A 26,533-nucleotide genomic window follows, 5' to 3' on the forward strand; every position below is an offset into this window, starting at 1 on the left:
ATTTATTCTATGAGGCCAGCATAACCTTACACCAAGGCCAGACAAAGACATGATAAGAAATGAAAAGAAAATGAGAGCTATAATAGGTTACTGAAAATAAATACATTGTGTCATTGATGGTGATGATACATTATTCTAACATTTCAAGAGATAAGTATAAGCTGGAATATGTTCCCAAAAACCTTCTCAAGCAGAATGGAGAAAACCCTCACTTAACCCCATCTATGACTATTCAGTTCACATCAGAGAGGTCTCAACTTTTGGGGTAGAAATACAGAAAACAGTTCACATTTAAAAGCAGAAAGACATTTCTCAGAAAGTAGAAGACAAGACCCTAAGCAAAGAATGGAGCACGAGTGACATGAAATTTCCTCCAAAACCTTTTGTGCTTAGAAGAAAAACGTACTAAGTCTTGATATATCCATCTTACACTCCATCCCTGAATTTTTAAACTTCAATATAGTTGAAGGGAGAGTTCACCCCGTCTCTCTGATTTATTCCCAATGGCTAGCCTAAGTGATGTATAAAGTAACCAAAACATTCCCCCAGCCTTCAGGTTTACCTGAGAACCTGAACCTGGGGTGGGAAAAAGTATAATTTAACAGGAAAGGAAGAGCATGGTGCTGGAGCAAGGACATGATTAACTGTAGCACTGAGAAATCCTTTCTGAGAGCATGGGCTGCCCACCGTATCCAGCTCTAAAGCTTCTCCAGGGTGACTCAACGAGACACTCATTTATGAATCACCTACTATACGTAAAATATCATGAGGCACAATGGAGAATGCAAAAACAAACAGGATCAGCCTTCTACCGACGAGCTAATAATTTAAAGACGGGAGGAAGGCTCTCTAAACTGTAGTGTTCCTAACAGACAATTTATACCTGCAAGGGGATGAAATGGGAAGGAGCAGAGCGAAGCCTTGAAGAAGAGGTAAGACGTCAACAGAGACAGGAGGGGCCCTTTACATGGGGCTGGGGGGTGGGGATTAGACCAACATATGGAAAGGAATACGCGATCTATGGTTGGGATGCAGCAAACCATTTGCTGTGGATAGAATACAGGCACGTGCTGAGGAGAAGCGAGCGATGAGGCTGGAGTAATAAGCTGGGACAAGCACGGAAGGCCTTAAATGCCTCCAGTGAATCTGGATGTTATTCTGGGGGCAAATGGAAGCTACATGCAGACAATGGCAATCAGAGAGCAGATTAGGCCACAAACATATAGGTAACCTTCTATCAACTGAAAAGCAATTATAGCTCACAATTCTGAAGAAACATGATCATCAGAAGTATGCATTAAGTGAAGCTAATCTGTGTATTTTAAGAGGAAACATCATGGAGCTGCAAGCGTTTCACATACCAGTGGATCACTGATGATCTCCCTCCAAAGATGGCACACCAAGCTCAGATTCCAATAGAGATCTTCCACGGGGAGGAAAGCAAAGATGTGCCTCAGGACCTCACTGGGCAGGCTACAAATGTGGCTCTGGGGTTCCTGGCAGGGCAAGGTCCCAAGAAGCCCATAGTAAGAGTCGGGAATGGGATCAGGACCAATGTCCTCCACTTCTTGGCTGGATTCTCCAGATTCTGCAGAGAGCCATGATAGAGAGTCCTCTGCTTCTTGCCTGGCTTCCGTGGGCTTTGTGCATGACAGAGACAAACGATGCCGTGGGGTTTTCTTAGAAACCCCATCCCACTGACTAGTCCCTGTAGCCTGATTCCTTTCATCCTCAAAGGACCGAGACCGCTTCCTGGCAGGCAGAGCAGACCCTGATGAGCCCAGCCTTGCTTCTCCATCTCCTTCCTGAGGCAGAGCACAATTGCTCTCTGCAGCAAAGATCATTTCACCCTCTGAGTCCTTAGAGCTGTCCTGGCCCACAGAATTGCTTTTGGCCATGTCATTGGTGCACCGCTGCCGGCCAGCAAGGAAGAATTCAGTGATGCGTCTTTGACATCCTTGACCTGTAAAGAGAACCCAAACACAATGAACTAGAAATGAGTAAATGACTGGTTGAGCCATATGAGATCAATTAATTTTCAATTATGTATATTAATAGAGGAAAGAGACAGGATCTATTTAGTGGTCAATTGATTATATAAATAGATTAATCCAAAACATACTTATTTGGCTCTATCATATAGTCAGACACACATTTGAAAAGAGAAAGAGATCAGTCTTCAGATGGTGTGAGGACCACATCATACCTTGCAATATACACAAACTGAACACCCGAATGGACAGACAAAACGTAAACGCTCACGTTCACAGATCCACTTAGAAAATGTCACCTCTTCTGGCTTGCTCTTACAATGAAAAATCTGAGTTTGCTTCAGCAGAAAGAAAAATGCTTTAGGTTATCAGGAGTCAGTAAAACCCACTCTTCTCATCTGACAAAGTTAAAATTCTTTTAATTTACTTATATCTCCTCCTGTGAAGCTGACACATTAATTTATTTTAAAATGAAAAGGAGGTGGTCAGTGTTCTCTTCATATTATTATAGAGGTACATAATCTAGCCTATACATTTATTCCATAGGCATTTACTAAGCACCTATGATTCTGAGACAAATACAAAGTGAAGAATGGTATAGTCACGTGTTGCTTAACGATGGGGACACTTTCTGAGAAATGTGTCATTAGGGGATCTCATTGTTGTGTGAACATGACAGGATGTACTTACACGAACCTGGATGGTATACCCTACTACACATGTAGGCTCTATGGTACTAATCTTATGGGACCACCATGGTATAAGTGGTCCATCTTGACTGAAACATCTTCATGTGGCGCATAACAGTGCGTGCTTCCTGCCCTCACACATTTTTCAGGCATTTAGGGGAGTCCAAAGGGTGATTTCTCACATCACCGCTGCATTTTTAAACGCCTACAACTTACTGAAAAATGCCAATGGAGGATTAAAACACCTTATCAATATATAACAAAATACATGGTTCCTTCCTGAAATGGCTGTAGCCAGAATTCTCACTTTGGAAAATAAGAAAGTGGAATGAATCCAGGTTTGGCTTTTAAGAGAAGTTACAGAATTTCATGCTTTTTCTATGGTAGGAAAAAATTATAACTGCTTCTGGGGCAATTTGATAGAAACCCAGAGTTTTGAAGTCAACAGGCCTCGGTTAAATTCTGCAATTTTCTAATTGTGGAATTCGATCACACCAGCATTTATGAAGCACACACGACCTGCTCTGGGCCAGGACTCCACGCTGAAACACACACACACTGGCAAAGTCTTCGTTGGCAAAGACAACACAGAAGAGAAGCTGACTTACACACATGACACAAACAAGATACCAAACAATGTATACCCACTAAGTTGAAAACTGCCTCATTCAATTGGTTACAGTACTTCCAGAAAGCGATAAACACATATTATAATACTTTAAAACAACTAGGTAAGATTTGAGTTGGATTCTGTCAGAATTATATATTCAGAAATTAGATATATCACAGGGAAATACGGCAATCTGGATTATACCAACAGATACTAACAAAAGTAGGAATTCGTTTGGCACAGAGACGGGTAGTAAGAACACCAAACTGCCAGAAGGAGAAGTGATGTGTAACAAATAAATACCAGGTGGTGGCAAGTTTGAGCTCGAGTCCATAATAGTACCGGGGAACCACTTCACTGTGGGCTCCTGAGCATAGAGGCGATGTGATAGAAAATGTACTCAAGGATATTAACTTGATGACTACATTCCAGTTGACTGGAAGAAATAAAATCTGAAGGCAAGGAGAAGGGTTATCGCAGCAGCCCAGGTACGAGGTGACCAAGGCAGAGTCCATCACAGAAGCACTGGGCAGGGGACATTTTGGAGAAAAATAATGATACAGTGACCTAGTGATGGATGGGACAAGGAGGACCACTGAACAGACAAGAAATCACAATGGTCTGGACTGGAACAGTGGTGATATTGGTACGTGTCTTCCACCACGTTACAATTAAGCAAGCTAATGGAATTCACGCAGCCACATTCTCCTGGGGCTTTTATCAACCACTGTAAATAAGGATGGAATTTTCACGGTCAACTCACAAATAATGAAAAGAAGCATCACACTATTGCAACAGGACTACAAAATCATAGCAGCAATGTTTACAAATCCTGGGAGATATTCAGAGGCCACATACACTACAGATTCTGAAATGCAAGGTACTTTTTGGGAAGACATACCCCTAGTCCCTCTTTTTGTTCTGGGTCTAGGATAGAGACCGTGGTTCGGATCTCTGTTTGTCCATCTTTGACCGAAGGGCTGGGCCACAGCCAAGTGACTCCGAGCCAAATGTTGGCAGTCGATGGCTAGAAGATGCTTCCGCTTAAACCGTCTCACTGTTTTGTAGCAAGAGGCAGAAGAAACGGGACACTCGTTAGTTATCATAAATTCTACAAGCTAGCCAGCAAATTCTACTTAATTTTCAGGAATATAGTGCCCGTGGGCCATCCCAGCCAGCCCTTCCCCTTTTCCCTATATTCCCATCAACTTTTAGCCATTTCATAGTTTCTTACCATTTCTTCCTTATAATTTAAGACAGAATCTTAAAAATAAGATCCCAAAATGACTTTTCTACTTCTTATACTTTCTAGACATCCTGATCATGAAATGCTCATTCAAAAAGAAGTTGCCATTAATGGATAAACTGAGATCTGGCATCTTTTCCTTGACGGTAGGCAGGCCATTTATGTTCCCATAATTACCATAAATATTTAAGAGTTGTGATAGCTTTTCAAAAATACACTCATTCATGCCCTGTATCTCCCAGCTTCTCCAGGTCTCAGAAGCAGAACGCAGTGACTAATACAACAGCCGCTGCAAATTCCTTGAGAGGACCACACCGCACGCCTCTCTTAGCCCCCAGAGCATCTCAATACTGGGCACTGATATAAGACGATGGGAGCAAGGCCCCCAAGGAACAGAGAATCGAATTCACTTTTAAGCATCTTCAGAGGAGGAAATTACATCTTCTCCCTTAGCAATGCATTATAGCAGCAATTGTACCCAGAATTCTGCCTCAAGAGTATTGAAAGATTTCATATTATATTAGTCATTTTCTGTTAGGTAATTCCTTTTCATGTTTAACCTAGACTCTTCAAGTTTCTCTATCTGTTACTGTATGCAAGATCAAGCTACCTCCTTATGGCATTAAATAGAATAGTTATACTACTGTAAAACAGAAGGGTTACACTTAAAAAATAAAAAAAGGGAGAGAGAGAGAACAAGAACAGATATAACAGAATTAAAGTTACCCTTTACAGGAAATGGTCAAGACAGAATAAAATCAGTTCCTGCCAGTACCACATTCCACAGGTCCGAAAAATACTCGAGTAAAGCATAGTATCAAATGCTGGAACCTCACTCAACATTTCCTTTAAGCCTGAAAATGTCTAAAACCAAGGCACTAATGAGTATAACTGGCACAGTGTTGTTTTGAAGAAATCATTACTTTTTATTTATTTTTGCTGAGGAAGATTTGCCCTGAGCTGACATCTGTGCCAGTCTTCCTCTATTTTGTATGTGGGTCGCTGCCACAGCATGGCTGCTGACAAGCGGGGTAGGTCTGTGCCTGGGAACCAAACCCAGGCTGCCGAAGTGGAGTGCACCGAACTTAACCACTAGGCCATGGGGCTGGCCCCTAACTGATACGGTTTATATTTTAACCATTAACTCCCCTCAGCCCTTAGCTTCTTCAGAAGTTACCTTTCCAAATTTCAGTTTATTCTTTCAAGGTTTAACAGAGTTAAAAAAAAAAAAAAAAACTTCATGGATATTTTAAGACTTTAAAAGAACTATTTCTATACATAAAAATAGCTCTACAAGCCCCTCTAAAAGGATGCTAGAGACCCTACAACCACCCGAATTTAGGTTTAAATGCAGTGACATAACTATTAAGCCATGTAGTATTTACAAATAAGCTTAGCTGGATAAAAGCAGTATTGTATAGGGAGGGGACAGTGGACTCGAAGGGAAAAAACCAGGTGTGAGCCCTCAGCCGACCACACAGGAGCTGTGGGACCCCAGGTCACTCAGCTTCTCTAAGACTCAGAGATGTTATAATGATTAAATGAGAAAATACAAAAATATTTGTTAAACTATAAAACTCTACACACACCCATCTGCTTATTCTATTTAACAAAGCTTAGATATTACTGATTTGTATAAAACATTGAAATAACTTGCAAATTATAAAGATGCAAATTATAGTGGCAAGACGTGAGGTGCATCAGCAGTCCAATTGCAGCCAATTCTGTACTACTGGAAATACACAAGAAATAACAAGTAATATGTCTTAATTATTTATTATGAACAGAAAATATCCCCTCCACTGTAATGATTTCATAAATTTGAATTTTTGTTGTTGTTGAACATATTCCCCTACAATGAAAACCAACAGTCTTGTCTTTTCTTCTTCTTCTTTTTTTTTTTTTTTGTCAAGGAAGACTGGCTCTGAGCAAACAACTGTACTCATCTTCCTCTACTTTATATGTGGGACACCTGTCACAGCATGGCTTGACAAGTGGTGTGTAGGTCTGCACCCAGGATCCAAACTGGCGAAACCCCGGGCCGCCAAAGTGGAACGTGTGAACTTAACAGCTGTGCCACCAGGCTGGCCCCAAAACCAATAGTCTTATTCACACCTACAGAGGCAAAAAATGAATGTGCAGTTTTTCTATATTAAAAAAAAAATACGAAATTTTTCTATATTGAAAAAAATAAGCTTGAAGTCTGATTATTCTCTTTTTAAAAATAAGACATGAAGTTTTACCTGTTCTGCTCAAAACCCCTCATATTACAAAGTCAACGACCTATTTACTATTTTGTCTGAACAGGAATCTCTGGTCAGACTGGCAAAAGAGATAAAGTAAATCTACAACGGGCCTTCCAGAACATTGACGAACCCTGGTCCCTAATCCAGGTGCTTCAAACACACTTGGCTCAACCACAGGAGCTGCCACAGAATTCCAACCAATAAACACGCTGACCCTACAGATGCCAGACATGTGACGGATCTCTGCTTTTCTCTCTCTTCTAATCTCCCCAGTTGTTTCAGAGCTGGCAAACACATTGTCTAGAACTGGAACTGGAGGTAGCTGAGAAAAGTTAAGACAGAAGGTGACGGTCTATCGCCAACCTGACCTGGAGAGGCAGTTTCCATAGATAAAATCAGAAAGGAATAAGATCAACAATATTACACCGCTCAGATTCACATGATCCAGGAGCCCGGTGCCAGCACAGGCCTGTAGCTTACTGCCATTATCAGGTAATGTTAAGAATTCTGAAAGTCAGTAGAGACATATAACCAATTAGAACGCTGGGGTCAACCAAGAGATTAGATGCCCACCCCAATCTGCAATATACCCCTAAAGTCAGGTTTTGGAAAGTTACACAAGACATAGGCTGGCAGCAGATTTGTATAAAGGAGGTACTCATACATATACAAGGCACCTTAGAACTTTTTCTGTAAAAAGTACCTAAGAATGGCTTTATCCCAGCCTTCCCCAGCCAACTAACTATAATAGCGATGTCATAATAAAACTGGAGAGTCCCTGATGACCATCAACCAGGTAGGAGGGTCTTAACCACACGCCTAAGAGTCAAAGACAGAGTGCTCCAAGAAGGTAAGGAATTACTCTACCTGTTCCACTGCTGTGCCCTCTGCACCAGGCACGGTGCCAGGCACACAGATACCAAAAGAACAAAGGAGGATGAGAAGAGAGAAAGGTAAGAGTGGTAAGGTTGGGAGGAACAGGAACCTAAGCCCTAATTCATAAGATTTTGCTGCAAAACTGCTTTCATGTGGAACCTGGCAAGGGCAGACCACAGAGGGGGACCTCCCGGAAGGTACCACAACAGACAGACAAGAGAACATCAAAAATACCCAAAAGGAACTGTTTTGGAACAACAGGTAATACAGACAGGGGTAGACTTTTATTTGCGTATTTATTCTGTAAAATACGTCTGGATCTTAAAGCCTTGTTGAGAAGATTAAACGTTTGCAGAAATCTAACAAAGGCACGGGAGCAAAAGAAAGAGGTCATGGGAGTGAGTGGAACAGTGTTCTGCTTCCAGAGAGTTCTGGTGTTTTCCGGCGTATTCTGTCATGAAGCCACCATGGAAGGAGTGAAGGTTAACAGCCCGGGGGAGGGGTGCCTGGACTAAGCCAACTGGCTCCTGGGTACTAATACGCCTACCCATATGGTCCATCGGAATTGGTGCCACCTGAGTCATGACTGCTCACCTGGCAGGCAGAGCTAACACTCTTATTGTATTTACATGTCAAAAATTACTTTTCTGATTTCAGCTAGAGGTCAGAAAAACTAGAGTGTATTTTACCTGCCTCTCAGGTCTCTCAGAGATGAGGTTCTGTGATTCACTGAACTGGGAGCCAGGAGCCGGCACCTCCCTCTGGAGTTAAACAAGCCCATTTAACTACAAGGATGTGTGGCGTATTCAGATTTGGAGTCACAAGACCTCCTCCACTCGGTAGGTGAGTCCCTTATTAAAAATGGGGATTATAATAACCTGCCACACTGAATTCACAGAATGGCATGAGGTTCAAATGAGACAATAGACAAAAGTGACACCCCTGTGACACCCCTGTTGAGGCTGACAAAACCTATCAGCTGAAATGTGAGAATTACATGTCGACCACACCATTCTGAGTGTCTCCTAAAAGGTGCATAAGTTCTATTTTAATAGCATTACTGTTCTTGCGGAATTACAAAAAATTACTACAGTAAAATTCTAACCACCCTTCTATTATACATGCTTTTTAACCAGCAGTTCAAATATAACTTCGTCAAAATAAAGATGCTCAAATGTTCCTTCTTCCTTCCCTGAGTCACCCAAACCTCAAAGTATCCCCCCCTCAAACAGCAAGTGCACCACACGCCTCTTTAAAGGGCAGTCATCGTCAGCAGCTGCTCACGATTCTTTAAGGAGCAAAGTTAGAGAATGCTCCCTGAATTCTTTAAGGAGCAAAGTTAGAGAGTGCTCCCTGAGGAATGTGCAGTGAACGGATGGGGAGAGATCAGAATCACTCGTGGGCCTTCCAGATTATATAAGGCCCCGAGGATGCCCAACTGAATCTCCCGTATACCAAGGTGAATATCTGTACCCCTCTTGCAGACTACCAGTGACTAACAGAAATGCAACATATCCCTCAGGTGTGAGGACAGGAAAAAAACTGAGAATGTATCAAAGCCATTTTGTCAAATAATTTTGCCCATTCCTACGCTGATTTTCTGTGATGGCTTTACACACCATGACAACTCTCCAATCCCCCACTCCCGTGGGTCCCCCTTCCTAGAGACCCCAACTCAGCAGACCACTGGCACCTCAGCTTCCCGGTCTTTGCTGTCTGACTTCAAAGTGGTGCTGACCAGGCCTTTGGCCCTTGTCAATCACAGGATCTCTCCACCTTGATGGCCTGCCACCCTAGCCCCACTTCCCGCCGCCTCACTCCCCATCAGGCCTGCAGACAGACTAGACTCTTACCATCTCTCTTGAACTACAGTTCTTACTAAACTTCCACAAGACTACAGCCCCTAACAGGCACGGAACATGTCTCGTAATCTTATTCCTCCAAGCATTTAGCACAACACTTTGCAAATAACAGCTACTCAAATACCCACTGAACAAGAAGTACGTGACTATGATTCCTCAATTCTGCTTTAACTGCCTGGCTTTATTTTTCAATCTTCTTTATTGCAAAAAAATTTACAAAACAAGTCACAGAAAGTGAAACGGAGTGCTTTGGGTTTTGTGGCAAAGACTGTTAGTCCTCTTCTTCGACACACAGCTAGTCCACATTTCCGTCTTGCTTGCAGTCGGATGTCGCCTTGACTGAGCTCCAGCCAACGGAACGTGAACAAAAGGAATGCATGACTCCTCCAGGCCTGGCCTGGAGACACCACTCCTGCTTGTTCCTCGGTTCCCGGCTCCCTTCCAGTTAACGGGGAAGGGGCTCCCCAGGCCATCCTGAGAAGCCACATATTCAAAGAGGAAGAGCGTCCAGCAGCATGGGTCCTTGGATTACTGCTTTAAAGAGCGCTCTCCTCCCCCCTAACTTACACACACACACACTCTCCAAAAACCTGGAACCACCTCACATGGTTACATGATGGAGACATGAACTTTGATGGTGAGGTCAGGACACGTTTGCATCTATTTGTTACTGCAGCCAAGCTTCCTGACCGGTCCAGGATCATTGGAAATTGATACCCAATAATTTCCTTTCTTCTCCCACGTTTACTTATCAGAATTTATGCCGAAAAGTCCTCTAAAAACTTACAGGTTACAGACCTAAATGGACAAGATGAAGATAATAAGTGCCTACAAGTCCTGGAGGGAAAGATTATTATTAAATAACCGCTTTTTTAAAAATTACAAATCGAGGTAACTCTCTAGTACAAGGTACCCGAGTGGAGAGACTGCTCATAACGAGAACCGCAGAGGGCAATTCTGCTAATCTAGATAACTCACTGAGTCACCCCACCTCATCTTGGTAGTTCCCACAGCCTCTCACTCGTCTCCAAGGGGCTCTGTGAAGATCATCAAGGGGACACTTTCCCTCTTGTGTTTCCTGTGGACAGGGCAGAGAGGCACGGCAATGGAGGCCATTACCACAAGGTTTTAGAGAATTCACAGGTCAAACTGCAACCCATGAGACGGAAGAGCCCAATGTAAACACAGTTAACAGTGTCACTCCCCAACTGCAGTACTGGAGCAAGTGTGCATTCAAGCCGGGAGGCACTTTGCCATAATAAAACCACTCTGCATGTCTCTGAGATACTTGTAACGATTATTTGTATAATTATGTATTTAATATGTCATACACAAATTATTATTACTGTAGTATACTTTATTGTTATATTATTAACAATTGTTGGTGTGTGTACTAATATGTCTTCCACGCCCAGGCTGAAAGCTCTGGGGTCTGGTGGGAGGGAGGGGGGAGGAGAGAGGAACTCAGCCCCAGCATCCCACACGTACTGCAAAGTAACTATCGGTTAAATGAACAAATGCACAACCACAGCGCTGCCCTCTGAAGTTTAGGCTGTCTTCCTCGGCTTTGAAACCCTACACTATCTTACAGCTCCTAAGTGCTTCATAGCTTTCGAAGCTCTTTCCCATATTCTCATTTGATCCTCGCATAATCCTACAATTGTGCCACGATTAAACCAGATCTCAGAGAAGACTTGCTTGAAGTCACAACACAGCCTGTAGGTGATGGAACTCAGGTCTTCTGACTCCCCAGGTCCATGTTCTTTCTCCTGTAACACTGTCCCTTCCGTATCCAGAAAGATTTAAAGCAACTTCCAAAAACCTCAGGTTTAATTCCCATGTGACTGTTTTTTATCACTGTGAAATGTCATAACCAAAGATTTAACAAGTATTTAGAAAACATAATTATAAGGAAAATATCACTAAATACTGTAGACACAAAATGAAAAAACTTCAAAATATTTTGTCCCCGTTAGCTCTAAAGGAAACAAACAGAAAGAAAACACTCTAGTGCCAGCTCCTTTCTGAGCACACGCTCTTGATGCAAAGCCAGGGCCCTCCCAGCACCACATCCTGCTTCTCTAGGAACCCACAAGGTCTGGGCTCGCAGGCTCAATCTTTAGATCCTCTCACACCATGCACACATCTGCTCCTCCCTTGGAGACAGCATTCCCTTCTAGCAAACAAGGATGGACAGAGCTTTTCACTACATATGTTTCTCACAAGGAAAAGAAGGAAGGGTGAAAGAAAAACAAGAAAGTGATCATTACTTACAGACTAGAATATATTTTTATATATTTGAAAGGCTCTATCTACCATCAATTCATTCCACAGTTTCTTGTAAGTATCTAGCATGTCCCAGATTCATTATAAACACCAGGAGGGCTTCCTCTCTTGGTATCTCTGATGTGAAATGCTACTTTAGACAATGAGGACATAAAAACGAATGATTTAGTCTGCCCATACGGCAGCTACCAAAACAGACACCAACTACTATACCTAAGGCAATGTAAGTGCTACACAAATGCATGCATGAAGTGCTATGGTGGTAAACAAAAGTGAACATAGTTAGGAAGGTTGGAAAAGGCTTTCGGAAAAGTTCAGCCTCGGAAGATGAGTAGGATTCAATAAGGCAAGAGAAACACATGCAAAAATACGCAGAAATAGCACAGCACTATTGTGGCCGAAAAGTTGGGTTTCATTACAACAAAAGGGTCACGGATAGGGGACAAGGCTGGAAGAGGAATTTGGAGGCACAGGCTATAAAAGTCCTTGAATACAATGCTAAGGACACTGGATTTTATGGTGTAGGCAATTCAGGAATTACCTAGCTTATAAGTGGGGTCACTGCACAATTAAATTCACACTTTAAAATAACTGGAGGTTGGGTAGAGGCTGGGTAGACAAGGAGATTGTCAGGAAAAGAAGGCAGAAAGTCACTTTACCAACCGAGGCAAGAGTTGGTAAAGGCCTTAGAACAGCAGCAGAAGAAACAGAAAGGAAACTGAAGATCAAGACAGTCTTTTTCAACAAGACTGGAAGAAAAAGGTGAAAGAGAAGAACAACAAAGATAACTCACATTTCTAGCTAGAATTTAATGATAATGTCACTAACTACATTAAGGAGTAAAGGAGAAATAGTGTTTTTGTTTTAATCACTTTTTCCTGGAGTAGGGGTAGGATGAAAGTTTTCAGTTTTGAAAATAGTTGTTTTTCTTTTGCTTTAGAGCTATCTGTGGAATGCCAGGTTAAGCTCCAGGAAGAACTCTGAAATACGAGACTGGTTGTCAAAAGGCATGTGAGTGACAGCTGAAGACACAGACTTTGAGATGCTTTGGCAACAGATAATAAATTTCTAGGAGTAGGTGATTTCAGATCCAGAAGGGCAAAGACAGAACCCAAATTCAGTCTTCAAATAAAATCAGCCTAGGAAGGAGAGGGATATGAAAGCAAAGAAAAGAAGATGGCAACAATTCTGAAATTAGTGTTCTAAACCCCATACCAACAGTTTGGTGTTGACACTCACAGACCACACATGTCAGATCATCAGGACAGTGACAATCATAACTAAACGCTACAGAACCACGAAACACAACGTAACAGAAAGGAAAGAAGACGGCCAAGTAGCAAGTCACAATGCCACTGACAACTGTATGCAAAACGAGACACTAAAGGGCAGACCACAAATTCCAAAAGCCTGCACAAAAGAAATGGGCAACCCAACTGGGAAATCACCAAGACCCCAGAATAGCTCCATCTCTCAGTTTACTGTAAGAAGCCCTCCCCTCTGCACCAAGGTTTGGCTCCAGAAACATCAAATGAGCCGTGTACAGTTTAACCTACATATGACCTAGTCTTCGAAAGGGGGATACAGACCAAAAATAAGTTCCTAAAGAAGACAGCAGAAGCAGAATTGCATTTGTAAGTCACCAGTCGTCTGGATATAAAATATTCTGTCCTCTTGTGCATCCGTGTGTCCCAATTTTGTTTTTAAAGACAGGGAAAGTGGAGGCATAAGGCAAGAGAAGGTGAGGTCATTTGTAATTAGGACGGGCAGGGCAGCATGAGAGCAAAAAGTGTAAAGCTACCAAATGCCTCAACTTCCATTTGCAGCTGACACCAACAGCTGCAGTAAAGACGAAGACTGGAATGTTCTAAAACTTCATGCATTTCAAAGCATGTTTACTTCTTCCTTTTTTTTTTTGCAGAGGCAAGATTACTGTGAACAGTAACTTTGGCAAAGCTGATAGCTGCCCTTGGTTTTGTCTCCAATGACTAGCCACATTATTCAATAAACTAACCAAATTCAATCTGCTCATTGGTAAAATAGTCTGGGGCTCATACCAGGGGTCTTTTTTCATTTGATCTCCCTTAATTTATCGAGCAGATTGCCAGGCACTAGCAGACTCGTTAGGTGCTACCATCTTTCCTTGCAAGGGACTTTATTACCTACACTTTTGTGGAAAAATCACTAACTTCTTCAGGCCTCAATTTCCCCACCTGTAAGGACGCCTTACAGGGTTGTTTGCAGATAGATAACTAATGTCAAGTGCTTTGTAAACTATAGAGTGCAACCCAAAATATAAAGCACAATTGTTTCCTGACCTGGCAAATAGTAGCAACTCCCGTTTCATCGCTAAAGGAACTGAAAACACCAGGGGGTTTAAATGACTAGTACCTAATGAGATCGGGCAGAGACCTCAACACCTACCCTAATCTCTGCCATCACCCCCATACGGCATGCTCCGATCTCAGCCTACCCTCCACAAGCTCCAGGCCTTCCCCCATCACCTGAAATTTCTTAAAATTCAGGTGAGGGGGAGGGAGACGACATATGACACAGAGGCAAAAAGGACACAATAAAATGACTTGCCCAAGGTCAAAACACCAGAGGGAAAAGGAAATGCTGGCTCGCCAGCAGCCGAGGCCACGTCCCCCGTGACTGCTACAACCACCGAGACACGACGAGCTCCCCCTTCCTGGGCCGCAGTGTGGGGGCGCCCTCGGCCCCGTGCGTGCACGCCCGCCGCGCCCCTGCAGCTCCCCCCCGCCGGCCGCCCAAGCCCCTCCACGCCTGCGCTCGGCCCGGACCCCGGTGCCCCCGCGGACCCACTGACCACCCCTGGAAGCTGGACCCCCACTAAGGACCCCGAAAGGTTAAGTGTCCACACGGCAGGGCCCCGCCCACGCCCCCTGCCACGTCCGCGGCCTCACGCACTATGGCGCTCCGGACCGGGGCTCCAGCCGCCGCCGCCGCTGGGCCCGGGCCGCCCGGCCTCCCAGTCCCGGCGTTCCCAGGGCAGCGCGAGCCCGAGCAGGCCGCGGACTTCCTCCGCCAGCTGCGCCCTCGCCGCAGCCCGGGAAGAGCCCGCCGCCAGGGCTGACGGACTGCCCCTCCAGCCAATCGGGATGTGTGCACGAAGCGGGAGCGCTGACGAACTGTTCGAAAGGCCAATCGGAGCGCGCGTCCGGAGGGGGCGAGGCTACCGCTAGCGGGCCCCGCCCCGTCCGTGCTTCCGCTTGGGCCGAGGAGGCGAGTGGAAACTTTCCCAGAGTTCCTCCCAGCTCCCAGGGACCCGCGGAGGGGCCGCGGCGGGGCGGGGACTGGCTCGGCTGGGGGAGCGAGGGGCGGGCCCGCGGCCGCCTGGTGGCGAGGACCCGCGGCGGCCTCCGCGGAGTCGCGGTCCAGCCAGCCCGGATCGGCGCCCCTCGCCGGTGCAGGGCCCCGCCGGCCTGCTCCTCCCGGGCGGCGCGCGCCTCTCCTGGCGGCGGCATCACCCCACTGCCTCCCGTTCCGCCCCAAAACGAGACCAGTGCTGGCGCCCCTGAAGCGCGCGTCCGCGGCAGCCCGCGGCCCGCTGGAGGCCTGACCCCCGGGCTCAGGGAAGCACGGCCTCTCCCCACGCCGGGCCTGGGGGTCCCGGTGTGCCCCAACGCGGGGCCGGGGCTGGGCCCATGGCGGACCCGCGGCGGCTCTGCAGGCTGGTGCAGGAGGGTCGGCTGGGCGCCCTGCGGGAGGAGCTACGGGGCGCGGGGCCCGCCCTCTGCCCGGGCCCGGCCGGGGACACCCTCCTGCACTGCGCCGCCCGCCACGGGCGTCGGGACGTGCTGGCCTACCTGGTCGAGGCCTGGGACATGGACATCGAGGCCGCCAACCGAGACTACAAGCGGCCTCTGCACGAGGCTGCCTCCATGGGCCACCGGGACTGCGTGCAGTACCTGCTGGGCCGGGGAGCCGCGGTCGACTGCCTGAAGAAGGCCGACTGGTAGGTGGCGGGAGTTCCAGAAAGACGCCCCCCGCCCCCCTTCCCCGCAGAATAGGATTCCCGTGTACTTCGTCCGCCTCGACGGCATAGCTTCTCCCCCTTCCCCTATAGGGCAGATGACCTGCAGCGAACATTGTTCCTACCCTGTGGGGTTAACTCTTCCAATCTTCTGTTCCAAACTGCTTCCCTTGATAAAGCAGAGAACGGTATGGAATATGATCGAACAGATAGAATGGATCAAAGGATCCAACAGTGAATTGTGTGCACTGCATGTAGCATGAGCCCCAGAATGCGATGTTCTTCTGGGATCATCTAGCCAAATGATTACTTCACCAATGGCATTGTTTTGACTTTTTATTTTGAAATAGTTACAGGTTTCCAGGAGGTTGCAAAGATATGTTCAGGGAGGTCCCACGCGCCCTTCCCCCAGCCTCCCCAAAGTTAGCATCTTACACAGCTGCGATACAATAACAAAAGTAAGAAACTGACATTGCTACAATCAATATGCTTATTCAGATTTTACCAGTTATACATGCACTTGCGTGTGTCTGGCGATCTGTGATTTTCTCACGTGTGTAGCCTTGCTGCACAGTCAGGATTACTCACCATCACACAAACCGATTGCATTTTGTTAGATGGACATTGTTTTCGGTACTATGTGGGCCTCCTTAGAGGTTAGGAACATCTTAAGATTCGTAGCATGATAAGGTTCATGCCTGCAGACAGCCATATAGTTAAATAGAGTGCATCTCGCCCACGGGAGTGGGGGCGTAGGCCTGGTTATGTTTTGAGGGTTGCACTTTGGCTGTGACCACGCACAAGACTGATTTTCTTATGCTGCCGGTAAACTGGTCCAAAGATAGTTCCCAGAGGCATATTTCCTCGTATGCTCCTCAAAACAATTCTGTGGATAAGGAAATAGCCTCCCCCAAAAACTGTTAAAAGGGCAAGGTTCCTTGGATTCTGTATTTGGGAGGTGTCGTCACAGTGGGACAGTTTCGTGCATTGTCATCTTCCTGGCTTTCTGAAATACCTTCTGCCCCGCTTTTCCCGTCATCCTGCCTTGCTCAAGACTCATTCCCTCTGTGAAGTTCTTGAATGTTCCAGCCTTCATGTATCAGGGTTTCTCCCTCTTAAGTTGTCATTTTCTGTCATTACCGCATGACCAAAGATACACATCTGTTGTGTTAGTAAATAGTGTCATAGCAACCTTAGAGGAGAGATCCTACATGAGACTTTAGAGGTCTTCTCGATATAGTGAGCTCCTGCAGTGTGCCAGACACAGGTTCTAACTCTTAGAATAGGAGGTAAACAAGACCTTCCCCTGCTTTCCAGGAATCGTAGCTCATTTTGCAGATGAGAAACCAGAAGCTTGCGGAAGTGAAATGGCTTACCCCAAATCATTTATGTGGGAGAAGAGGAAGGCCAGAGCCGCCTCCCTCGATATTCATGTTACCCAACCCAGGTTCGTTTTTGCCCATCACCCAGAAAACCAGACACCAAGATGACAAGATGGCAGCAGAGGGAGGGTTTAATCATGGAGGAACCAGGTGAGCAAACAGGAGAATGAGTCTCAAATCCCCTTCCCCGAAAATAGGGACTCAGGGATATTTATGGGGTGGGGGGCAAGGTGGTCGGAAATGTGGAGATAGATGATTGGAGGGGATGGGATTGGAGGGGAGGTAATTGATGATCTGCGCAAGCGTAGTCAGATTTCATGGCTCTTCATAGAATGCATGCTCACAAAATGGTGGCGTTAGCATGATCTGAGGGTAGAGTTTTTAGCCTCTTGACGTCAAAAGGTCGATTATCTGACATCTGCGTGGGCGCGCTTGATGGGTTGGTGGTCTCCACCTGTCTAAAGTGGACAAAGGGTTCTAATTCCTGAAAAACAGCTCAAACGCCCGTTATCATGGTGATCCAGGCTCCATCCCCAGGGAGATGTTATCTGTAGGAACGTGGTGGGAGTCAGACAGCATATTGCCTAAATAGCCGAGTTAACAGTGGGCGTGTGAACAACTAAAAGCTATAATCAGTAATTGCAAAAAAGAAAAAAAAACTCTAGTTGCTAGCTGCTTAATCATCAATGGCTAACTGTTTGCCTGTTTCATTAATAATAGTTCACTCTCCCATGATTGAGGACAGTCTGTTCAGAAACTTACTGTAGTCACACTGTGTCATTTGCTTCACCAGTGTGTGCTCCTTGTGGCCAGACGCTATGTCAAATGCTCTTCTTTAATTCCTTTTCAGCACAATTTAATTAATAAATGGTTACTGATTGAAGTCAATGGGATAAGTCCAGCAAAGTACCTCTTATGCAAGTGTTATTCAGGACAAACTGTCTCTGGTTTTGGTTAGCTCTGTCCCAATTCAGTGCCATACTGTAAACTAGTTCAGAAGCAGCTTTGCCTCCTCGGTATTTTCCTCCTGTGGGTGCACCTTCATCACCACCATTTTCCCCTCATTATTTCTCCCAGGGTCCTCACAGCAGGCAGAGAAGTTGCCAGTCTTCCTGCTTCCCAGACCCCTGAGTCCTCTCGGTTTCCCATCTCCCCCAAGGCTGTGCATTTTTCTAAAGACCTGGTCTCGCGCTTCTAATGTCTCGGCTGCCCTTCCATCTGACAGCTTGTCCTGCTTGGCCTCAGGACTCCTCTGATGATGGCCTGCACAAGGAAGAATCTCGGGGTGATCCAGGACCTTGTGGAACATGGTGCCAATCCGCTTCTGAAGAACAAAGACGGCTGGAACAGTTTCCACATTGCCAGCCGAGAAGGCGACCCCCTGATCCTCCAGTACTTGCTCGCTGTCTGCCCGGCTGCCTGGAAGACAGAGAGCAAAATTGGGAGAACTCCTCTGCACACCGCAGGTATGGCCTGGAGCTCTGCAGGGTTGCCGGCGTGGGTGGGCTGACTGCCTTGCCCAGAACTGCAGAACATCATCGAGGTCGAGGCACCCACGGGGGTATGGAGGGTTCTGGAAGATAGAGGGCAGAGGATAAGAGCAGCTTTGGGGTCTTTTGGCATGCAATTAGTTTCTAAAGCTAGTGTAACTTGGCATTTAACATGCTCTTCTCTGTTGTTCAGTTTTCATATTTATCTGTTTTATTCTCCCCAGTTAGTTAGAGGGTAAGCTGGTTCCATTCTCTACTAAGGAAGTCTTTGACCTCGGGCAAGAAACAGCCTCTTGAGCAAGTTTCCTCATCAGCAAAGTGATGATGGCATTGATGCCATTCCACAGGGTGGGTGTTGGGCTTCCAGAGCATGATGTGTGGGAATCCCTCAGACAGTGCCTGACATGTGGTGAGCACAGAACAACCAGCTGCTGCTCCCTCCATAGTCATTTTCACATTGTTGTTATTAAAGGCAGGAGGGAATGAGCTGTTTTCTTACATCCTCAGCAGCAGCCCCCGCAGTGCTGTCTACCTAAACAGGTAGAGGGGCTTCTAACTCAATACCTGGGCTGAGTGCATGTGACTTGTCTAGTGACGATGTCAGATACAGATTTGGGGTACAGTCGTTGTTGTTTGGAGTAATTATCCTTAAGTCTGAATTATCTATTCCTGGATTGTTTTAAATTAGTAAAAAGCAAAAGTCCTGTGGCATAAGATGAGATGGATGTTGAGGAGCTCAAGAGTCCAGATCCAGAAATTCAGGACATAATCTAGCCTTCTAGGTGGTACGTTGAATTAGCACACAGGGCTCTTCGTTTCTCTAGAAATCAATGCCTGTGACATGGTATAATGTAGGAAATAGGCATGTAATTATTCTAGCCACAGTGGGCACGTGGGGACCAAGAAATCCTTTGTAAAACTTTGCAAGTGAGTAGAATACTTTTCTCCGCTCATAATCATTTGACCAGCTCCCCTTCTCTTCCAGAGAAACAGTCAGCACCCAGCCATTCTCAGAAAACGGTGGAGAACACATAGTCGAAATCTTTATCACTGAGTGTAGTTATTTTTAGTAGGAGAATCAAATCCCTGGTTATTTTGTTGTGGATTACTGTTAAAATGTTTTACGTTTCCTCAGCAAGAACTGACTGGCCCTAGGGATTTGTAGCACCTAAATGAGGAGATAGGTTTAGGATTGAAAATTTGCTGTGAAAGTGCTCACAAAGACAAGGTAATCAGGTGTTAGCTGTGTACCTGTTAAGTGACAACATCATTCTTTACCACTTGTCCTGCTAAATCCTTATTTTTCTGGGGTGGTAACAGTATACCTGACTTACTCCTTCCTGTAAGTCGTAGCTAGAAGGATGGGGCAGAGAGAGGTTCCAGGAGGAGACATGCATTTTATATACGCACTAAAAGCTCTAATTCTCAATTCTCTTCTCCCAGCGATGCATGGCTGTTTAGAGGCAGTACAGGTGCTTCTTCGAAGGTAAGAACAAAACAACAAGTAGAGGAAAATAATTCGCTAATTGTGACAGTTGATAATCTGTGCTACGTAAAGAGCTCAGGCACATTACTCGGAAAGAAACTGAGGTACCAAAAGGACATGAACAAAGGATGTAAGTGAGTAACTCAAAGACTATAAAACAAAAATGGCCCAATGAGCATGAAGAAAAATCATCCATTTCACCATTCACTCAACAAATATTTAGATATTAATTCAGTGCCTAATAGAAAGGAAGCACATACTAGATGCAGATCCAGCCACAGAAACAAGACGTGGTTCCCCCCTTTCAGAGCTCCCAGACTGCAGGGAAGACAGGCCCCCACGGAAGTCAGGAGTCTGATGAGTGTGCGAGGAGCCGCGGGACCCTGACAGGAGCATGAGACAGGAAGACCCAGCTTGGCCCGGGAGTGAGGAATCTCAGCCTCAGTGATCCTTCAGCTGTGGCCTGACGAGGCTGAGTGCGGGAGGCAGGAGGCATTTCAGCCAGAGCTAACAGTACCCCTGAGTGCTTGGCCCGGAAAAAGCACAGTGCATGTGAGAAACTGGAAGAGGTTCAGTATGTGCTGAAGACTCAAGAGCGAAGGGGAGAGCAGGGCGCGATGAGGCTGCGGAGGGAGGCCAGAATTAGGTCAGGTGGGACACTAGACCCTGTGAAGGATTTTAGACTTTATTCTGAGCATATACGATGCCATGAAGGGTTTTAAACGGGGGTGTGGTAACAAGAAATTTGTGTTTTTCAAAGATCCTTTGGTTGCTAAACAGACAATGGATTGGAGGGGGAGCAGGAGTGGGTGCTGTGGAAGCGGTGGGAGGCTGTGGCAGTTGAACGGGAGAGGGATAACAGTAGCTGGACTAAGAACCTGACTGTCGGGATGAGAAAGATACTGAAGAAGTGGAAGCAGCAGATCTAGGTGAGTAATTCGATAAAGCGGATGAGGGAGAAGGAGGAGTCAAGGATGGCTTCCAGGTTTCTCCCTTTGGCAACCAGTGATGGCGCGGGCGCTGTTTCTTGAGATAGAGAACACTGGACGAGCAGCAGGGTTTGGGGGCAAAGATGATAATTTCACTTTGGGACATGCTGAGTTGCACGTAGCTCTGAGTCATTCAAGCAAAGGTGTGAGGTGGGCAGTTAGAGACACAGTTCTGAAGCCCAGTGGAGAGGTGTGGGCCGAGACACAAATGTGGGCTTCATCGACACGGAGATGACAGTTGACTCCGTAAGAGTGAAAGAGATTACCCGAGGGAACGATGTACGGTAAGAAGAGAAGAGGGCCTGACGCAGGGCCCTGAAAGCACGGCTTACGTGTGGGCCCTGCCTGCCGATGGTTGGAACACTCTTGGTTTAGGCAAACTCCTAAATATTCATTCATTCAACAGATACTTTTTAAGCACCTCCCGTGTGTTAGGTGCTGGGTGACAAGCACAACAAACGTGGTCCTTTCCCTCACGGCCTGTAGGCAGGTGTGGAAGCCACGTGTTGACAAGCAGTCACAGAAATAAATACCATAAAATTACAGACGTTAGTAGTACTACAAAGGAAAAGTACGCCATGCCATGAGGGAACGAAGGTCGTACAGTCGATGAGGGAGAAGACAGGGCTCTGTGAGGTCGCAGGGAAGCTGCAAGGTGAAGGATGAGTTGGAGTTTGTCAAAGGAAGAATAGAGAAATCAGGTCCCGAGCAGAGGGAATCAGCAAGTGCCAAGGCAGCAAAGAGCTGGGCAACTGGAGGAGCAGAAGAAGGGAGGACAGGAAGAAGGAAGGAAGGAGAGAAAGTAGGTTGTGGGTGCCCAGGGAAGAGGGTCCCCGAGGAACCTGGAGAGGTAAGTAGGTGCCACGTTATCCTGATGGTTAGAGGTCGTGTTGTGGTTTTAGACTTTATCCTTTGCAACTGGAGAGTAGTTCCAGGTTTTCAGGAGGAGTGGCTGTCCCCAAATTCACGTGGTGAGAAGCTTGCTCTGGTGGCAGTGAGGATGGCTTAGCAAGGCAGGAGCCTCAGTGAGCACAACCATTAAGGAGGCTGTTGTCTATTGACTTGGTCATAAGGGTGAAAGCAGAGATGGAGAGAAGGGTACAGTTTTTTGAAATATTTTGGATATAGAATTGAGAGATTTTGGTAATAGGTTGGTTATGAGGGATAAGGGACGGCTTCAAGGCTGCTGGCATGAGAAGCTGGACCAATGATGAAGGCTGGAGGAGGGGCTGATTGGCTGGGGAAGAGCGGCGCACTCCTGAAGAGCTCAGGTCAGATACTGAGATGGGGCAAGAGGGAGAGTCGCAGGTTTTCACAGATCGTTTGTAAGGTGTGTTGTGGACTGCAGGTGGGCAAGACTCCACTGTGCATGGATTTGAAGCAGTGACTTTCCTCAGCTCTGGTGTGTTGGATTTGGGCTCTAGGTGCCAGTATGAACCCAACTGCAGAGACAAGTGTGGACTCACACCCTTTATGGACGCGATTCAGTGTGGTCACATCAACGTAGCAAGGCTGCTCCTGGAAAAACATAAGGTATAGCGATGGTTTGGTTTTATTCCTTTGGGTCTTCCTACAAGTTTTACGTCATAGAATAAACAGAAAGCATAGGTATTCAGACCTTGGGTTCAAATCCCAGCTCTGCCACAGGGACCTCTTGCGGGACCCCTTGATCTCTTTAAGCATCAGTGCTCCCATCTGTAAGGTGGAGACACATTTAATTTTCTTCAGAGGGTTACCATAAGGATTAAATAAGATAATGCACATAAAGCAGTTAGCAAAGTCAGGATTCCATAAACAGCAGCCGTTTGATAGCACTGATAACCACAAGCTCTCCCCACGCAGTACGCTTTTGGTACTTTAGCATAGAGCGTTGACTCTTAACCTTTGTTTTGGTTACAGAGTCCTCTGAGAATCTTACATAAGCTATGTATCATCTGCCCAGAAAAACATACATAGATGACAAAGCTTTGGCAAAAGATCAGAAGGTCCATGGCCCAGGTTTCTCTGCGCCTTATTTTTGTTCCTCTCTCTCCCCAACCTGCTAGGCTTGCGTTTCTGCTGAGGATTCCCTGGGGGCCCAGGCTATCCACAGGGCAGCAGTCACCGGGCAGAACGAAGCCATCCGGTTCTTGGTCTCTGAACTTGGTGTTGACGTAGATGTGAGAGCAGCATCGACCCGCCTCACGGCACTTCATTATGCAGCTAAGGTTTGTTTCTTTTCATCACGGCGTCCCTGCTCCCTTAGGCTTGCCTCACCCCACTGATGAGTAGCTCCAGAATTCTGTTTCTTTGGCTTCAACTCTGTGGAGGAAAGAAATCACCCATGATATACTCCTGAAATGTTTGTGATTCTGAAGCCCTGTGTCCCTTTAAGGAGAAAACTGCCTTTATTTTTCCTAGGTAAAAACTGAGAAAAACCCTTTACTCCATATATTGCCTGGGCTTTATGTCTGTCCGTTCCCCACCCCCCACCACTACCTTTTTTTTTGTTTTCAGGAATGTTATTTGAAGCCATAAAAATCCATTGTATAAAATTTCTGGCTCTTTCTCCTTATACTGGATTTCAGAAGTTAAGATTTCTTTAACTGAGGCAAGGAAATTGCATTTACTGGACTCTCCGATGTATAAAATATTTGACATGCAAAAAGTTTTCCCTAGAAAAGTAGCCGCTTGCACCTTCCTGTTTTAAATGCCAGGAGTCTTTTGTGGATTATCTTTAACATGGTTAGCTACCTACCTTTACTTAGTTTTCTTAGCAACAGAAATAAGTATTTTTCTGGTGAGCTACACTCCTGCCTGCGTTCCCCCCGTGAGAAAGTGGATAGATAGATGAGGCTGGGCTGAGGGTGTGGCATGTGGCCGCAGGGGGAGAAAAGCTAGCGGCTTCACCCACAGGAAAAGTAAACCTGCAATTGATTTTAGTCTCACTGCATCCTAATGGACTAACTGGCTAGACAGAAAGTCCATAAATTGCCTTATAAATGGTGATGCTAGCTGTGATAAAAATCCCATCCAGGAGAGCCTGCAGTCTTCTCTAGTTTGTCTCTTCCCTAAAGACTTCAGCAAAGAGTATGTTTGCTTGGGAGGGTTTGGACTTGTGTGTTCTGTACAAATCACAAGATTTATACTCAATGCACTCAAGGAAACCCAACTGTATTAGTCAATAAATTGGCTTACAAAGTTAATCTTCTATATTCTAATGACTAAATGTCACCAAAATCTTTATTTATTGATTTTTACTGAAATTTGAGAGTGATATAACATGTCTTCCTTTAGATATGAAAATTCAGTTTTAGCAGTTGTGTTTTAGAAAAAGTACCTAATGTGCATTAGAGTTTGCATTTAAAGCTTTGCTTTTGTCCTCATCGCAGCGATAACAAGTTTGTTTCAACACTCAGGAAGGTCACGTAAGCACAGTTCAGATGCTCTTATCCTTGGGTGCTGACATCAACGCTAAAGATGCAAGAAGTCGGTCAGGTACGCCCTCATTTTACATGGGCCTTGGAAATTGTTAGTAAACCGCATAGAAACAGTACGTGGACCTTAATATTAAAACCGTTGGTTTAGTACTAGTCCTCTAATAGCTCAGCCAGCTTTTCTTTAAAATAACGTCTGTTCTGTTTGCAAAGCTATAGAAATATTGCTGTTGCCATAGCAATCATGATGACTACTATTCACTACTACTGCTGTTATTGTCGTTTTTATTATTTTAAGCCACAACAATATATGTGACATAAAAGCACTTTATCTTAATCCATGATGACGCCAGCTATCCGGGTGTTATATAGATTCTTCATAGGTCATCCCTGTTTAGAGTGTATTTCGAAACTATAATCACTATAATTTTTTAAGTTTATGGCTCAGAAAGATATTTTCAGAGCTAATTGTTTAGACTTACCCTTTAGAATAAACCCTCTCGTTATTATTCTGTGCGCCAGTGGCCACCTTGCAAGGGTCTAGTGGGATCGCACAGATAACCAGCTGCTCGCCGTGGGGCTGCAGAGGGCGGTCACTGAGTCCAGGGACACAAGACTGTCTCCTAAAGATGGGGCAGGACCCGGGACCTTGGGGCCCGCAGCACACTGGAAACCTGCACTAACTTCTAACCAGAATGGGTTAGCGTTTTTCTAAAATGTCAGCACTTTTTCTTTTTGTCACATCATTCTTATTCATGGTGATATTTTTACTCACACAGAGAATTCACGAAACTTTGAGAATGTTTTCTGTGCCATGTGAAGTCTCCGATTCTCATTCTTGCTTTGTTGCTTCAGACAAGTCTCTTACATCCTCTCCTGTTGGTTTTATTATTTTTAAAACCATTTCAGTCCCAGTCAGGTTAAAAGGAGAAATGTTTTGATCCCATATAGGCAGTCGTAAGGATAAATTATGGAAATATAAGATCTGTATAATTGAAAGAGCCAGTGTTTTTATTAGGAGCAACGTACTTACTAGGTCATTATTGTGTTGGGGTCATGCACTGAGTTCCTGTGGCTTCTCTCTCCCTCCGCTCAGCCCTGCACCTGGCCTGTGCAGGGCAGCACGTGGCTTGTGTCGAGTTTCTCCTGCAGTCTGGGCTGAGAGACTCCGCAGACATCACGGGCACCCTGGCTCAGCAGCTCGCACGGAGTGCAGACATCCTCCATTGCTTCGACCACAGCGTGACGACGTGAGGGTGTTTCTAAAGGAAGACAGTGCAGCGCGTGGTAACTGCCATCCTGCTGCTTAAGTCGTTACCAGATTCAGTGAAGTCGGTCAGTAGCCAGTGTTTTCTGCCTTCCTTCACTCTGCCCTCTCCACTCAGTTGAGAATTCCCAGAGATTGGGAGGCTGGCTTCCCAGCTGTGTGACTGGCACAGTGTGAGATCTTGAGCACAATCGGAATCTTCCCATAGGCTGTATTTCACTTTCCTACCCTTCAGGTGGGATTAGATGATGTCTGTGAGGTCAGTGTCTGGACTCCTTAGAATAGCAGATAATGTGCATGAATATGATGTGTACATATTTTTATATGTGTGTATATATATGAAATGTTTTATAATAAATATATGGCAAGGCAATGATAACATTAAAAGTAGAAGAAACTGCTGTTAGCTGTTTACTTTCTTCTTTCATATGCTTTTTTCTTGGCCATTACAATGGTTTAACTTTTGGTTTTGTAGTTGGGAAGGAAGTGCTTATAATCTGTTGACACAGACATTTATAAGGAGTTAATGAAAATGTTTCTATATTTTAAGCACTGCTAGTTAAGCTATAATGTTTTAATCTTGAGGATTCTTTATCTTTTGTGTGTGTGTGTGTGTGAGAAAGATTGGTCCAGAGCTAACATCTGTGCCCATCTTCCTCTATGTTATGTGGGATGTCGCCATAGCGTGGCTTGACGAGTG

The 26,533-nt window shown here is 45.5% G+C and overlaps 2 protein-coding genes across 4 annotated transcripts in view; one reads left to right on the forward strand and one right to left on the reverse strand.

The window, feature by feature from the left end:
- FBH1 (F-box DNA helicase 1) overlaps nucleotides 1-14,873 on the reverse strand; it is a 43,898-nt gene extending 29,025 nt beyond the window's left edge. Inside the window, exons 1-3 of one of the 2 annotated variants that reach the window (XM_046678550.1) lie at nucleotides 14,738-14,873; nucleotides 4,192-4,347; nucleotides 1,362-1,963 (exon numbers count right to left, since the gene is read on the reverse strand). In XM_046678550.1, coding sequence (XP_046534506.1) covers nucleotides 1,362-1,963; nucleotides 4,192-4,347; nucleotide 14,738 — 759 coding nt within the window. In that variant the 5' untranslated portion in view covers nucleotides 14,739-14,873. The remainder of the gene's footprint in view (nucleotides 1-1,361; nucleotides 1,964-4,191; nucleotides 4,348-14,737) is intronic. The other variant, XM_046678551.1, reaches the window with a different exon arrangement.
- A 190-nt stretch (nucleotides 14,874-15,063) lies between these two features.
- On the forward strand, nucleotides 15,064-26,239 carry ANKRD16 (ankyrin repeat domain 16). Of its 2 annotated transcripts, XM_046679807.1 has the most exons (8): nucleotides 15,655-15,785; nucleotides 17,121-17,335; nucleotides 18,431-18,651; nucleotides 20,119-20,161; nucleotides 22,575-22,683; nucleotides 23,196-23,357; nucleotides 24,549-24,627; nucleotides 25,663-26,239. In XM_046679807.1, the coding sequence occupies exons 2-8, from the start codon at nucleotides 17,142-17,144 to the stop codon at nucleotides 25,818-25,820; spliced, it is 966 nt and encodes a 321-aa protein (XP_046535763.1). In that variant the 5' UTR covers nucleotides 15,655-15,785; nucleotides 17,121-17,141; the 3' UTR covers nucleotides 25,821-26,239. The 2 variants fall into 2 exon arrangements, with proteins under 2 accessions (XP_046535762.1, XP_046535763.1); XM_046679806.1 differs by lacking the exon at nucleotides 17,121-17,335 and having other exon boundaries at nucleotides 15,064-15,785.
- Nucleotides 26,240-26,533: the final 294 nt, after the last annotated feature.

This window comes from Equus quagga, chromosome 12 (genome assembly GCF_021613505.1).
Source record: "Equus quagga isolate Etosha38 chromosome 12, UCLA_HA_Equagga_1.0, whole genome shotgun sequence".
Classification (NCBI taxonomy): Eukaryota; Metazoa; Chordata; class Mammalia; order Perissodactyla; family Equidae; genus Equus; species Equus quagga.

What these genes read in the sequence shown, in the direction of transcription:
- ANKRD16 (XM_046679806.1), top strand. Translation starts at nt 15,475, where the DNA reads ATGGCGGACCCGCGGCGGCTCTGCAGGCTGGTGCAGGAGGGTCGGCTG. An exon ending in TGCCTGAAGAAGGCCGACTG is followed by an intron (nt 15,786 to 18,430) that starts GTAGGTGGCGGG and finishes GCTTGGCCTCAG; the next exon opens with GACTCCTCTGATGATGGCCT. An exon ending in TGCTCCTGGAAAAACATAAG is followed by an intron (nt 22,684 to 23,195) that starts GTATAGCGATGG and finishes CCAACCTGCTAG; the next exon opens with GCTTGCGTTTCTGCTGAGGA.